The 14,271-nt window shown below is 43.4% G+C and overlaps 1 protein-coding gene across 1 annotated transcript in view; it reads left to right on the top strand.

Moving 5' to 3' along the window:
* The first annotated feature begins 726 nt into the window (after nt 1-726).
* LOC144332732 (uncharacterized) overlaps nt 727-14,271 on the top strand; it is a 28,880-nt gene continuing 15,335 nt past the window's right edge. The window contains exons 1-3 of the mRNA XM_077953270.1: nt 727-913; nt 3,432-3,531; nt 6,143-6,241. Of these exons, the coding sequence (XP_077809396.1) occupies nt 742-913; nt 3,432-3,531; nt 6,143-6,241 (371 nt within the window). The 5' untranslated portion in view covers nt 727-741. The remainder of the gene's footprint in view (nt 914-3,431; nt 3,532-6,142; nt 6,242-14,271) is intronic.

Here is a 14,271-nt window from a genome sequence, read left to right as displayed (position 1 = left end):
GTAATCCTAGCTACTCGGGCGGCAGAGGCAGGAGAATCACTCGAACCTGGGAGGCAGAGGTTGTGGTGAGCCGATATCGTGCCATTGCACTCCACCCTGGGCAACAAGAGCGAGACTGTCTCAAAAAAAAAAAAAAAAAAAAAAAAGAAAGAGGACACTTGTTTCGATATTCCTAGCAAATTATTATGATTTACTTCAAAAGACATACCCAGTAATTACTGAATCAATCACCATGACTGTGTGTGTGTGTGTGTGTGTGTGTGTGTCAGAGAGAGAGAGACAGAGACAGAGAGAGAGAGAGAGAGAGATGAGTTCATCGGTTTAGCCCAAGACACCTGATGGGCCACATAGAATGTGCTCCTAGAATAATGTGTGGTGTTCAAACCAAAATGGAAGTGGGGGAGAAGCGGGACATAGAACCTCAGGATTGGCAGAGGCTTTGAAAGTTGGTCAGTACAGTCCCTCTTATAATGCTTCTACCTCCTAGAATAATCATTTTCTTTGAACAATTCAATTTTTAGAATACTGATATCTGAATCTAGACCCTAGTGGTAGGTTCAAGTTCACTTAGAATAAGCCTAATCTCTTCTCCATGAGAATGCTTTTCTCATTGGAGCATGGCTGTCCTGCTTTCCTTCAGCGGTTCCAAGTGGCAGGGTTTCACACTCTTTCACCACCTGCTTATTGCACAGAAGCCCCCAGGAAGCCCTGATGTTGGGAAAACTGGGAGCTCCCAATATAATGAGCTTCCTTGATGACCCTGGCCACTCCCACTGCTCTGGGCCCAGTTCGTGTAGGGAGCAGGAACAGTTGTTTCTCTCTACGGTGGCCCATGAGGCCCTGTCTGAGGCTGCTGATCTTCCTACTGCAACACGTCAGGGCTGGCAAGTGTTGAGCTTTCGGAAGCATATCTGTGAGTATTTTTCCCTCTAACTCGATTTCTTGCTCTCTGGAGAAAAAGGAAGATGTGACCACAGTTCTTTCTTTTGTTGACACCCTGGAACAGATAGAAATGTCTAGCTGTTACAGAGAGTAATCTAAGGAAAGAAAGCCTTTTGTGGCTTCAGAGCCATTTGCAGAGGGCATGAGTGTTAACACACACCGCTTAGATTCAAAAGCCCAATTTGGTCCTCAATTAGCTTCTCAGGATTGTTTCTCCTCCCATGAGCGTTTCCTTGGCTACAGTTGGAGAGAAGAGAAAAAGTAAAAAAGGGAAAAAAAAACGCATAACCTCAGAGTGCCGTGCAGTGCAGGGAAAGCAAAGTTCACCAGGAGAGGGGGCAGCTGTCTGCCAGGGGTGCCTGGAGCCGCTATTGATTTGCCAATGAGATTCCCTGGCTGGAAGCTGAACTTATTTTGGGTTCCAAAGCAGGCAAGAAGAGGAGAGAATGGGAGTTATCAGGCTAAATGAGACAGCAAAGGAGGTGTGTTTTGTTTGAAGCACCCTCACTCTTGCTTTTTAAAAACTGAAATACAACTGTTGAAGACAAGAATGAGGTGCTAGGGCCTAGTTCTTTTTTTTTTTTTTTTTTTTTGAGATGGAATCTTGCTCTGTTGCCCAGGCTAGAGTTCAGTGGCGCGATCTCAGCTCACTGTAACCTCCTCCTCCCAGGTTCAAGCGATTCTCCTCCCTCAGTCCCCTGAGTAGCTGGGATTACAGGTGCCCAGCTAATTTTTATATTTTCAGTAGAGACAGGGTTTCACCATCTTGGCCAGGCTGGTCTCGAACTCCTGACCTCGTGATCCACCTGCCTCAGCCTCCCAAAGTGCTGGGATTACAGGTGTGAGCCACTGCGCCCAACCAACGAGGTGCTAGTTCTAACGCCGAGCAGCAGAAGGCAGGGCTCCTCCTGTTTCACAGTGTGGAAAGCAATGAGACGGGGCCTGCCTTCTTGGTCCTGAGCATATTCAGCTCATTGGCTTTTTGGAAGGGGAAACTGAGGCATTTCGCACCAGTCAGTCTGCTGCTTAGGATTCACAAGCCAAAGCATTCCATCTTGAAGCAAACGATGACAGGGTTCTGGATGGCATCATGCTCTTTAGGAAGTTCTAGTGCCCAAACGTAGGCCCTCCTTCACTGAAGGCAGAAAATTGGATTTTGTGTATGTGTGTCTGGGTTGGGGGGTGTTGGTGATACTGTTCCCATCACCACCACTTTACTGTATTTGATGCCTCCTCCCAGAGCCTTCACTCACTGTTCTGGAAGTGCCCATTTCTCCCTCTTTGGCCTTGATTGCATTTAGCATCCTAGCAGCTGAACTACAATTTTCTAATTATTAGGTTGATAAAAAAGTAATTGCAGTTTTTGCAATTACTTTTAATATTTCTCTTCACAAAACCTGTACGCTTTTGGAAGGGAGGGGCTGACACTTTTGAGCACTCTCCATGGACCAGGCCTAGGGGCAGGTAGTTTTACATCCACTTCTGTGAGATATTTACACCTACCTATATTTTACAGATGAGGAAAGTTCAAGTTGTTCACCCAAGACCCCAGAGCAAATAGGTGTAGAGCCAGGATCCTTACCCAACCCTCTCTCTGCTACGCCAGCAGGCATTATCTCATATTTGTTACATTACCATCAGCATGTGTTAGGTTTGGAGTAATAGTCACTGATTTTTAAACAGTACTTTTTAGTTTTTAATTTTTTTTAGAGATGGGGTCACACTCTGTGGTGCAGGCTGGAGTGCAGTGGTGCGATCATAGCTCATTGCAACCTCAGACTCCCCTGGGCTCAAGCAGTCCCTCCACCTCAGCCTCCCAAATAGCTAAGATTGCATGTGCACACCACCAAACCCAGCTTATTTATTTATTTATTTAATTTCTGGTATTCTCGTTCACTTGGTTACATTTGAATAAAGTTCTGATTGCTGGTTGCTCAGATAACAAGTGACAAGGCAGAATTCTTTAAAGCATTAAAGTTCCTTAAACCTAAAGCTAAATCTTGAATACATTATTGAATTATTTAATATCCTGATGGCAAACAGATTGATAGCTGCACATTTGGCATGTTTTGTTTTTTGGATTTTATTTTTCATTGCAGATTTATCTGGCAGTGTAACAGTAAATTTTGTAAACTTGCATCAGGTTTATGAATAAAGAACCACTGAAAAATTTAAAAACAAACAAACAAAAAAAACAAGTTTCTCTATTGCCCAGGCTGGTCTCCAACTCCTGGCTTCAAGAAATCCTCCTGCCTCAGCCTCCCAAGTAGTTGGGATTACAGGCACAAACCACCTTACCAGTTCACTGCTTATTAGCTTCATGTTTACCATGTCTATCTGAAATCTGATTTGAAATTAACTAAGAGTATTTATAAATGGAAGAGCATGAGAAATAATTTTTACAATGTCTGTCTTAGACAGTTCAGGCTACTACTATAATAGAATACAATACACTGGGTGGCTTAAACAACAAACTTTTTTTCTCACAGTTCTGGAAGTTGGAAAGTCTGGCAGCAAGTCACTAGCAGTAGGGGATCTCTTCCTGGTTTGCAGACGGCCACCTTCTCATCATATCCTCACATGGCAGAGGTAGGTGAGAGCCAAGCTCTTGCATCTCTACTTAGAAAGGCACTGATCCCACTCATGAGGGTTTCATCCTCATGACCTAATTACCTCCCAAAAGCCCTACCTCCTAACATTATCACACTGGTGATTAGGTTTGTTTTTGTTTTTTGAGACAGAGTCTTGTTTTGTCGCCTAGGCTGGAGTGCACTGGTGCGATCTCGGCTCACTGCAACCTCTGCCTCCCAGGTTCAAGCGATTCTCCTGCCTCAGCTGCCCGAGTAGCTGGGACTACAGGTGCGCGAAACCACACTCAGCTAATTTTTGTATTTTTTAGTACAGACAGGGTTTCCCCATGTTGGTCATGTCGGTCTTGAACTCCTGGCCTCGTGATCCGCCCACCTCAGCCTCCCAAAGTGCTGGGATTACAGGCATGAGCCACCGCGCCCGGCCTTGTTTTTTTTTTTTTTTTTAGAGAGAGTCTCGCTCTGTCACCCAGGCTGGAGTGGAGTGCAGTGGCGTGATCCTGGCTCACAGCAACCTCCACCTCCTGAGTTCAAGCCTCAGCCTCCCGAGTAGCTGGGACTACAGGCACGTGCCACCATGTCCAGCTAATTTTTTGTATTTTTAGTAGAGACAGAGTTTCACCGTGTTAGCCAGGATGGTCTTAATCTCCTGACCTCATGATACGCCTGCATTAGCCACCCAAAGTGTTGGGATTACAGGCGTGAGCTACCACGCCTGGCCAGTGATTAGGTTTTAAGATATAAATTCGGGAAGGATACACTCAGTCCATAACAATGTCTAATGATATCTTGTAACTCATTTCATATTATTTACTTGTCTTGATAAACTACATGCTAGTGTATTTCCAGTTCCATAGATGAAGATAGACTTCCATCTCCAATCTCCATCTTCTCTTAAGCCTTTATTTCAGTTGTACCTGTGAGTAATGGAAATGGCTCTTAACTCATTCTTCTTTGAAAATAATGGACATACAGTAGTTTTGCCACTATGTCAACAGACATATATTCTCTCTCTCTGTCTGCGTGTGCGCGCGCACGCGCATGTGTATGTGTGTGCATCCAGAACTTCAAAAGCAGTTATTATCGGCCATGCTGGGGGCTTCACCTTGATGTTGACTCAGACGTAAGTACTGTTGCTCCATTTAGCAGTTGGAGAAACTGAAGCTCAGATGATTTTGACTTGCTCAAGGTCACATAGCTAGGAAGAGGTCACACTGAGGCACAGACCAGGTCTGATTACAAAGTCATGCTCTTAACCACTGCATATACTGCTGCCTCATTTCCCACAGCAGCGGTCAGCAGCTTCTTAAGAAGAAAGAGACTAAGAAGGGTCAAAGATAAGGGATAGCATAACAAATAGAAGCGGTTGACAGACAGTATTTTTAAGATTGGGGGAGTATAGAAAAACATTTCCCACATGTAAAACTATAAAATGACTTTCTGCATATTAAACCTTGTGCAAATAGTTTTGTGACAGCAGTGACTGATGGAAAACACATTAACATGGAGAACAAGCAGCAAGTTAATAATCTGAATTTTAAAGAGGCTTTTTTTTCTGACAGATCAGAATCATCTTATAAATTTTTAAGAAATGTGAATAGGTGTCTGACATGAACGATTAAAGGGGAACTATTTAGTATTGCAAAATGAATTAAACCTCTAAAATGTCACCACGCAATTATGAGTAGAGGCAAAACTGCTAAAACTGGAGTAATAAATTGGGAAATTGCCACTTCCAAAAAGAAAAGGAAAATTTTGAAAGTTATTCTACAAACAAAATGCTCTTAATGGGGATGGGCCTGGAAGGCAGGGGTCTAAGCCTTAAGGGTAGGCATTGATAGGATGTGCAAACTGAGCCTCCTAACAGGCACTGTGGTCTGGCAGAAGGAAGGGAACAGCATTGTGATTGGAACCATGGCTTCCTCTTTCTCTTTCTCCTCCCATGACTCCAGCTGTGCTCTTCCTTCTAGACATGCAATTTCTGTTGAGCACATTCACTGTTTCTCATGGGTGTGATGGCTCCATCATCATATATTTAATAGTTTTCCAAAATCAATACCTCTTCAATGTAGTGCTTTTGAAATCATAGTTCTCCACTGAAAAGTACTCATGATGGTACGTACTTGATAACAACTTCACCCACCAGGGAACATATTATAAAGCGGGCTTGAGAGCATGGTTATAACACAGGGTGTCCATTTTCTTCATCTGCAGCTAATTCTATGGTGTGGAAATACTGCTGACACCAAGAACTTCATTCTGTAATTTAGAACAGAAAAAAAAAATCCCAACTATCCGTATTTCTTAGGAAAGCATGTTAGGAAGGAACATAGGGCTTATTCACAGTTCTGAACTCATTGTGAGGGGCAAAAATTACAGATATTTGTTAAATGTCATAATATTTCTTTCCTCAAATGGTTATTCTTCATGGACGTGAATTTACTCAAATATTTGATGGAAAAGGAAACTGCGGTATTTCAGGCTGACAGTTTGAAGGAGTCTGGGAACTGGAGGGTTTGAATTCAACTCTAGTGAAATAAATGCCATGGTGGTTGATTGGGAGAGTATTTAAAACCTTCTCATACTGATTACCTCTTGTTGTCCTCTCCCAGATACCTCTCTGAAGACGGAGCTTGTCCAGTTTTGGACGGATGGTTTAACAAATTATCAACTAGCTACATAGTAGGAAGCCATTCAAAAGGAAGACGTAGGTAAGTAGTTTTCACGCCTTTTTAAACCAGCTAAAAATCTTCTGCAGAACCCAAAATCACAGAGGAAAGTAAAGAGAACAGCTTTGCTGTAATCCAAGAGGGGGACCTGAAACGCTGTCCATGTGTTCTCTTGGGTGCTATGGGCCAGACACTTCTATATCCCAAGTTTTCTGGAGCACAGTTTAAAAACCATATTAGCCGGGCGCGGTGGCTCAAGCCTGTAATCCCAGCACTTTGGGAGGCCGAGAGGGGCGGATCATGAGGTCAGGAGATTGAGACCATCCTGGCTAACACGGTGAAACCCCATCTCTACTAAAAAACACAAAAAACTGGCCAAGCGAGGTGGCGGGCGCCTGTAGTCCCAGCTACTCGGCAGGCTGAGGCAGGAGAATGGCTTAAACCTGGGAGGCGGAGCTTGCAGTGAGCTGAGATCTGGCCACTGCACTCCAGCCTGGGCAACAGAGCGAGATTCCGTCTCAAAAAAAAAAAAAAAAAAAAAAAACCATATTATACATCAACATGCAATCAGTGATTTCCTTTAGATGATGAAATTAATCTCTCTTTCATTTTTTCTCTATTTTTTAAATTTCCACAAAATATATTTTTATAAATAGCAGAAAGTAATAATTTTTTTCAAGCGACATATATCAGGATGCCGAAAAAAGTACAGAACTCAGGTTTCTGACTCTTACTGGGGAACAAATAAGTGACAAAATAAAGTGATCCATTTTGGGCCATGTGAGAACAGAGGATTGTAAGAGCGAGATATTTGGTCTTTCCTAATTCAAAGGCTCATGTTTACTTTTCCTTCACCTGGAGATAGCAGGGATAAACAGATGTTTATTTTAACTCTGCCCTAGATACCTTGCAATAGCTCCCAGTGAATACACTGGCCAAATATGCTCTCCCACTGTTTAAGATTGAAGAACAAGTCTGACTTCATTTTGGGAACTCTTGTTACTTAACCTTATGGGCACTGAGGGTGGTCACTTTTAGGAGAATGATGTAAATTACCTGCAGCATTTCTGCCTGAAACCTGTTCCACCCTTTCTTTTTCTAACATGCCATCATCTCCTTTTAAACTCTGAATCTCTGCCAACTCCTTTGTTCAAGTACTCCTTATTCTAGAGCTGTTTCCTAGGCTGGCTTTCCAGTCTTCCTGATTTCCCAGCAGGCTACAGCCAGACCACATCTATCATTTGATGGAGTTTACACTGATAGTGAGCTCAAAAAGTCAGTGTAAGGCCGGGCGCAGTGGCTCATGCCTGTAATCCCAGCACTTTGGGAGGCTGAGGTGGGCGGATCACGAGGTCAGGAGTTCAAGACCAGCCTGGCCAACATAGTGAAACCCTGTCTCTACTAAAAAATACAAAAATTACCCAGGCATGGTGGTGCATAGCTGTAGTCCCAGCTACTCGGGAGGTTGAGGCAGGAGAATCACTTGAACCTGGTAGGTGGAGGTTGCAGTGAGCCGAAATCGCGCCACTGTACTCCAGTCTGGGTGACAGAGCAAGACTCTGTCTCGGGGCGGGGGGGAGGGAAGAAGTCAGTGTGATGGGGTCATCCCAAGAGCAAATAACCCACTAGTTATAAAAGTACCTACTTTGGGCCGGGCGAGGTGGCTCAAGCCTGTAATCCCAGCACTTTGGGAGGCCGAGACGGGCGGATCACGAGGTCAGGAGATCGAGACCATCCTGGCTAACATGGTGAAACCCCGTCTCTACTAAAAATACAAAAACTTAGCCGGGCGAGGTGGCAGGCGCCTGTAGTCCCAGCTACTCGGGAGGCTGAGGCAGGAGAATGGCGTGAACCCGGGAGGCGGAGCTTGCAGTGAGCTGAGATCTGGCCACTGCACTCCAGCCTGGGTGACAGAGCGAGACTCCGTCTCAAAAAAAAAAAAAAAAAAAAAAAAAAAGTACCTACTTTGGAGTCAAGCAGTCAGACCAAAATCTCTGCTCTGCCATTTCTATGCTGCATGACTTCTGCCAAATTACTTAATCTCTGTAAGACTCAAGTTTTTCATTTAAAAAATAAGAATAATAAATAAAACCTGCCTCACAGCATTGTGTCACAGGCTTCCTATAAGAATTAAATGAAATCATTTATATAGAACACTTGTCACAACTTGTGGCATATTTTTTAAGAACTCAAATGATAGCTATTTATTATTATTATTATATGCTTAATATTTCTATTCTAGATTCTGGAACAAGGGAGGTGATGACGGTAGGGAGGAAAAGATCATGGACTTGTCCAGGAGACCTCAATTCTACTTGCTCAACCTGTGTGCTGTGAAGTGAAGCTATTGTACTAGATGAGGATCTCACCAGACAGGGTCCCAGTAAGACACAGATGGTGAACTTAATGAGTGAATTAAAAGGAGTTTAATCAAGGGATTATTTACAGAGGTGTGGACAGGGTTAAGGGAGACCATGAAGCATCCAGGGATTCACATCAGCAAGGAGCCACTGCCACCCTTGATCCCCACCTGAAAGGAACAAGGGTAGGGAATGGTGTTCCTAGAAGCTGGTAAGAGTTGGAGCCCTGGAAGAGAGTCAGCCCACAAGAGCTTATAGAGGAATTCAGGCACTACAAAAACCCTAGCCCAGCAGGAAAAAGCAAAGGAATATATTCCAGATTTGTCTCTCCTCTGATTACTAATCACTGATGGTATCTTGCTAGTTAAATCCATCAGAAAACCATGGTATGTGGAAGTCAGTGTGCTGCACAGAGCAGGGCAGAGAAGGGAGGGAGAGTAGGCAGAGAGAGTAACCAGCCTGGCAGATTTATGATTCTGAAAGTCTCAGAAAGTCCGCTACACTGGCCTGGCCAACCTGGCCTGGAAGAATGTGTTAGGTAGGTGCAATGGCTCAGCAATAGATACCCTAACTCCTCCCAGGAAAACTGCGAACCCAAATTGCTGAGCTTAGGTCGGGAAATGGAGATCCCAGATATCCCTTGGGATGTGAACTATGGCTCTAAGAATGATGAGAGGCAGCTTCAAAGAAGCACAACCTAAACTACAAACCAGGCAGACGATCCAACAGAGATGTCAGGCTGAAGGAGCTGAGTAGAGACAGAATTCTGAGAAAAGGATAATGCAGAGCCCTCAAGTAACTAGTGATTGATGATGACGTTTGGAATACAAGTACGGGGCTGGGACTGGGGACTTTCTGAGCTACTAAAGTGCATTTGTCAGAGCTCTTCAAGGACTTCTGTGGTTCAGGAATAGAATAGTATGCAATTCATTTGCTTATTAATTAATTACTTAATTCAACAAGTATGTAATTTTTTAAATTGAGATGGGGGGTGCAGTCTCACTATGTTGCCTAGGCTGAACTTGAACTCCTAGGCTCAAGCAATCCTCCCACCTCAGTCTCCTGAGTAGCTGGGACTTCAGGTGTGTACCACCATGCCTGGCTCCAACAAGTATGTACTGAATTATCTTGTCTGTGCTAGGCAGGGGGCCAGGTGCTAAGGCTAGAACAATGAAAAAAACAAACCCTGTCCTGAAGGAGCTCAACTAGATGACTCCTCGAATAGGGTCAACAGCCAATCACAACACAGTATGTATGATGAGTGGTCCTGAGGGATCACAGAAGAAGGACATAACACTAGTCTGGGTGGGTAAGGAGAGCTTCTCAGGGAGGGGATCTCTATGCTGACCCTGAATTCTGAATTAGCCAGAGAGGGCAGGGTCAGAGAGGGAGGTGGGAACAGCTGGAGGAAGCTCGCATGTATTTAGGGGACTGCTAACAGTTCAGTAGAGTAAGTGGGAAGTGACAAAAGTTGAGGCTGGAGGGGTAGGCAGAGGCAGATCCTAATAAGCATTTTTTGTCAGGGTGAAGACACTAAAGTCAATGGACAGGGAAGTGACATGATCAGATTTGAATTTCAGAAAAATCATTCTGGTTCCAGTGTGAAGGGCAGAGAAAGGGAGACTGGGCATAAAATACAGGGAGACCAGTAAAAAGGATGTTTCAACTATCTGAGAGAGAAACCATGATGTTTAGATATGCCTGAACCAGGGAGTACCAGTGGACGTGAGTGAACAGACTCAGACACATTTGGTGGAAAAGCTGGCCAGGCTATGTGGCTGTCAGGATATCAGGATGAGAAAGAGGGAAAACTCTAGCTTGGTCACTGGGTTGCTGCTAATGCCAGTCACTGAGAGTCAAGCTACAGATGAATGAGGCACAGCTGGGTAGAGGGCTATGTGGGAACAGTTTGATAAAGATGTCTCTCTTTTTAGTGAGTCAGCATGCTTCATATGATTGAGAATAAATCATTAAACAGACTACACTGCATGTTATATTCTGAAAGTTCGTATTACCCCCAAATTCATATGTTGAAATATAATCCCCCATGCAAAAATGACTGATATTATTAAGAGGTGGGATCTTTAGGAGGTGTTTAGATCATGAGGGTGGAGCTTTCATGAATGGGATTAGTGCACTTATAAAAGAGGCCCAAGGGAGCTTGTTGGCCCCTTCCACCATGTGAGAATACAATGAGAAGGTGCCATCTATAAAGAAGTGGGCCCTCATCAGACACAAAATCTGCTAGAGCCTTGATTTTGGACTTCCCAGCCTCCAGAACTGTGAGAAATAAATTTCTGTTGTTTATAAGCCATCTAGTTTATGGTATTTTTGTCATAGTAGCCCAAACATACTAAGATACTTCATAAATGTGTTAATGGTATTGCTGGGCTGGGGTCAAGGGAGTGTCTCCATCCTATAAGACTGGGAAACACTGAATTAGATGAAGCTTTTTGTTATCTCAGAACTTCTCAGAGTAATTAATAGCCTAGGGCCTTTGATGTCCTAAACAGGATATCATGTGCTGTATTTATCAAATCTATTTTATCCCCATCCCCCCACACCACCACACAACACCTGTTTATATCCCTTGTAAATGAATTTCTCAGAACAGTGTTATTTAAAGTGTAGCCAAAGACCAGCTTCAGTCTGCAAACTGTTATAGTCTATGACAAGATAAGTACAGAAGTTGAGACTGTTTAGAAAATTTGAATAGCAATTTTGTGTCTTTGAATCTAATACAAAATCTAGGTTTGTATTTTGTATGTCTGCTTTTTCATCTTATTTTTCTAGTGAGTTATTTCTTTGTATTTTACAAAACTATCAGTTAGCAAAGGATTAAAAGTTAAAAACAATGATGACCACACACACACAGACACACACACACACACACACACACACAAACAGAAAACAAAAAAAAACAAAGCTGGTCCTTTACCACTGGTGGTTTGAGTGTCTCAGAAGGCCCTATGGAAACATGCTAGCTCAGTGGCTCTCAAACATGGCTACCTGTTTTCATATCCTGAGGAACTTATACAGATCTTGGGTTCCACCCCCGGAGAGTAAGACATAATTCATCTGGGAAGCAGCCTGGCACTGGGATTTGGAAAGATCCCTAGATGATTCTAATGTGTACCCAGGTTGAGAATCAGTGTGGCTCAAGGAAAAGCTCAGGTTCCAGGGTGTTCTCGGTTGTACTCTCACACACCTGTACAAGGATCAAGGGGGAATTGGGAGGTGGGGGGGTTGGGCCCTGGCTGCACAGAGGAATCGCCAGGACTCTTTAAAATGGACTTAGGCCTGGGCCCCTCCTAAACCAATGAGATCAGAATCTTTGCTCATAGTTTCTGGGCACTGGTATTTTAAATAAATGATTCTAGATCATTCCTAAGGCAGCCAGGGTTGAGAAAGATTGGATTAGGAAGTCTAGTTGCAGATGGAACAGTGTGAAAGTCATCACAATAAAAATGTAGCCATTAATATTTTTTTAAAAAAGCCTTGACAGGCTGGGTGCAGTGGTTCGCACCTGTAATCCCAGCACTTTGGGAGGCTGAGGCAAGTACATCACGAAGTCAGGAGTTAGAGACTAGCCTGGCCAACACGGTGAAACCCCGTCTCTACTAAAAATACAAAAATTAGCCAGGTGTGGTGGCACGTGCCTGTAGTCCCAGCTGCTCAGGTGGCTGAGGCAGAAGAATTGCTTGAATCTGGGAGGCAGAAGTTGCAGTGAGCCAAGATTGCACCACTGCACTCCAGCTTGGGCGACAGAGACTCCATCTCAAAAAAAAAAAAAAAAAAAAAAAAACCTTGACAAATAGAGCCAAGGAAGGCCATGTAGAGAGGGTTCTCATGCTTGTGTGCCTGATAACAAAAAATAGTCTGGAAAAAACACAACCTTACACAAAAGCCATCACAACGTTATACGAAAAATATTTCTGCAAGGGCATCTGCCCAACAACTGCCTGTCCAACCTCAAACTGGCATCATCCTTGTTATTGATCTTTGTAGCCAAGGATAATTATTTCAAAACAATTAGGTAATCCTTCTCTTTTTTTCTTTCAAAAACCTTTGTCTTCCTTTACCTCCCTGAATATGTACATGGTTTACTATGGTACGCATATTCCCATTGCAGTGATCTATTCCCAAATAAATAGCTTGTCTTTTAGACAGTCTCTCTCTGTAATTTAGGTTGACAACAGTTAAAAATGGAGAAGTCAATTCATTGCTTCCCCCAGGGCCTGGAGTCAGTAGACCTTGGGATTCCAAATTTTTACCTTTTCTGGGTCTAAAAGCCAGGCAGCCGTGGCTGTACCTGGGGTGTTAGGGGTAGAGGGGGCACTCTGGGCCTCACCACAGAGACTAATGAGAGGTTGAAAGGTTCTGGCACCCAAAGTAGCCTCTGAGTTCTTGCACCAGCCTCCTTCCTGCTCCTAGCTGATGCTATAACTTCTGGGAGGAAGTTAAGCACCACTTACACTTATTTTCCACGGAACCAAAGTAACTGAGCGGCAGGTTTTCTGAGAGAAGCAAAAAGGCGTGGCTCTTTATGCCTAAAGTTGTAGCCTTTGTGCTAAGAAACTACTTTCAGCCCTTGTGACAGCTGTGTTTCGGCATGTCCATTACTTCCTAATGTGTCCCCTGGAAGAGTCCAGCTGTTTATTTCCATCAGTCACTGAAACAGACGCCTTTTAATTGGGGAAAGCACAAATGCATTAGGACTTTGTGTCTAAAAGGAAGAAAGAGAGAGGAAAGGGGAAACACATGCAGTGTAAACAGTGGCTCTGACATTTGCTGGTAGAAGTTGGGGGGAAATGATTACAGCTATTTAACAAAAATTTGTAGGAGAGTGACGGGACAGGCCTGGAAGCAACTGAATATGCCCATTTTGTTGCCACGCCGCTAAGTATGATAACAGTGATTTCTCACAATGAAACTCTGGAACATACCATTGTCTTGCCTATGTGACTGTTATGGTCTGAATGCTCGTGACCTCCCAAAATTTGTATGTTGAAACCTAGTCCCCAGTGTGGTAGTATTAAGAGATGGGGTATCTAGGAGGTGATTAGGTCATGAAAGCAAGTCCTCACCAGTGGGACTGGTGCCTTGTGAAAGAGACCTGAGGGAGCTTGTGTGTCCCTCCTGCCATGTAAGGACACAACTATTAATAGAAAGCACCAACTGTGGTGAGAAACCTCACCAGACAGCACATCTGCTAGAAACTTGATTGTGAACTTCTCAGCCTCTAGAACTGTGAGCAACACATTTTACTGTTTATAAACTGCTCAGTCTAAAGCGTGTTTTGTTATAGCAACATGAGTGGACTAAGACAGTGGCCAACATCAATTTTACCGAATGCTACAGGACAGTAATATTTGAAATTGTCCTGAAGTACAGCTTTGTATTGAAATCCTTAGTTCAAAAAAATCTATTATAAACAATATGAAACTCCAAAACCAAAGAAATGTTTAATAACAACAAAAGCTCAATAAGATCTCCTTACTCCAGGGCACTCAGCCTTAGAGACATTAAGAAGGTGTCATAATTTGGTTTCTAGTTTGGAAAGCTCACAGATTATTTGGACTATGTAGATACTAGTCATTGTTTATGTCTGTTATGTTATAAACTGTTCAATAGTTGTAATTTTGCTATTGCTGTTTTACACAACTTAATCATTTATCCAAAAACCTCAAGTACTTACAACGTGCTAGGCAT

Source organism: Macaca mulatta, chromosome 1 (assembly GCF_049350105.2).
Source record: "Macaca mulatta isolate MMU2019108-1 chromosome 1, T2T-MMU8v2.0, whole genome shotgun sequence".
In the NCBI taxonomy this organism is placed as follows: domain Eukaryota; kingdom Metazoa; phylum Chordata; class Mammalia; order Primates; family Cercopithecidae; genus Macaca; species Macaca mulatta.
Note: the sequence above shows the minus strand (reverse complement) of the source record. Positions and strands in the feature narration are given on the sequence as shown.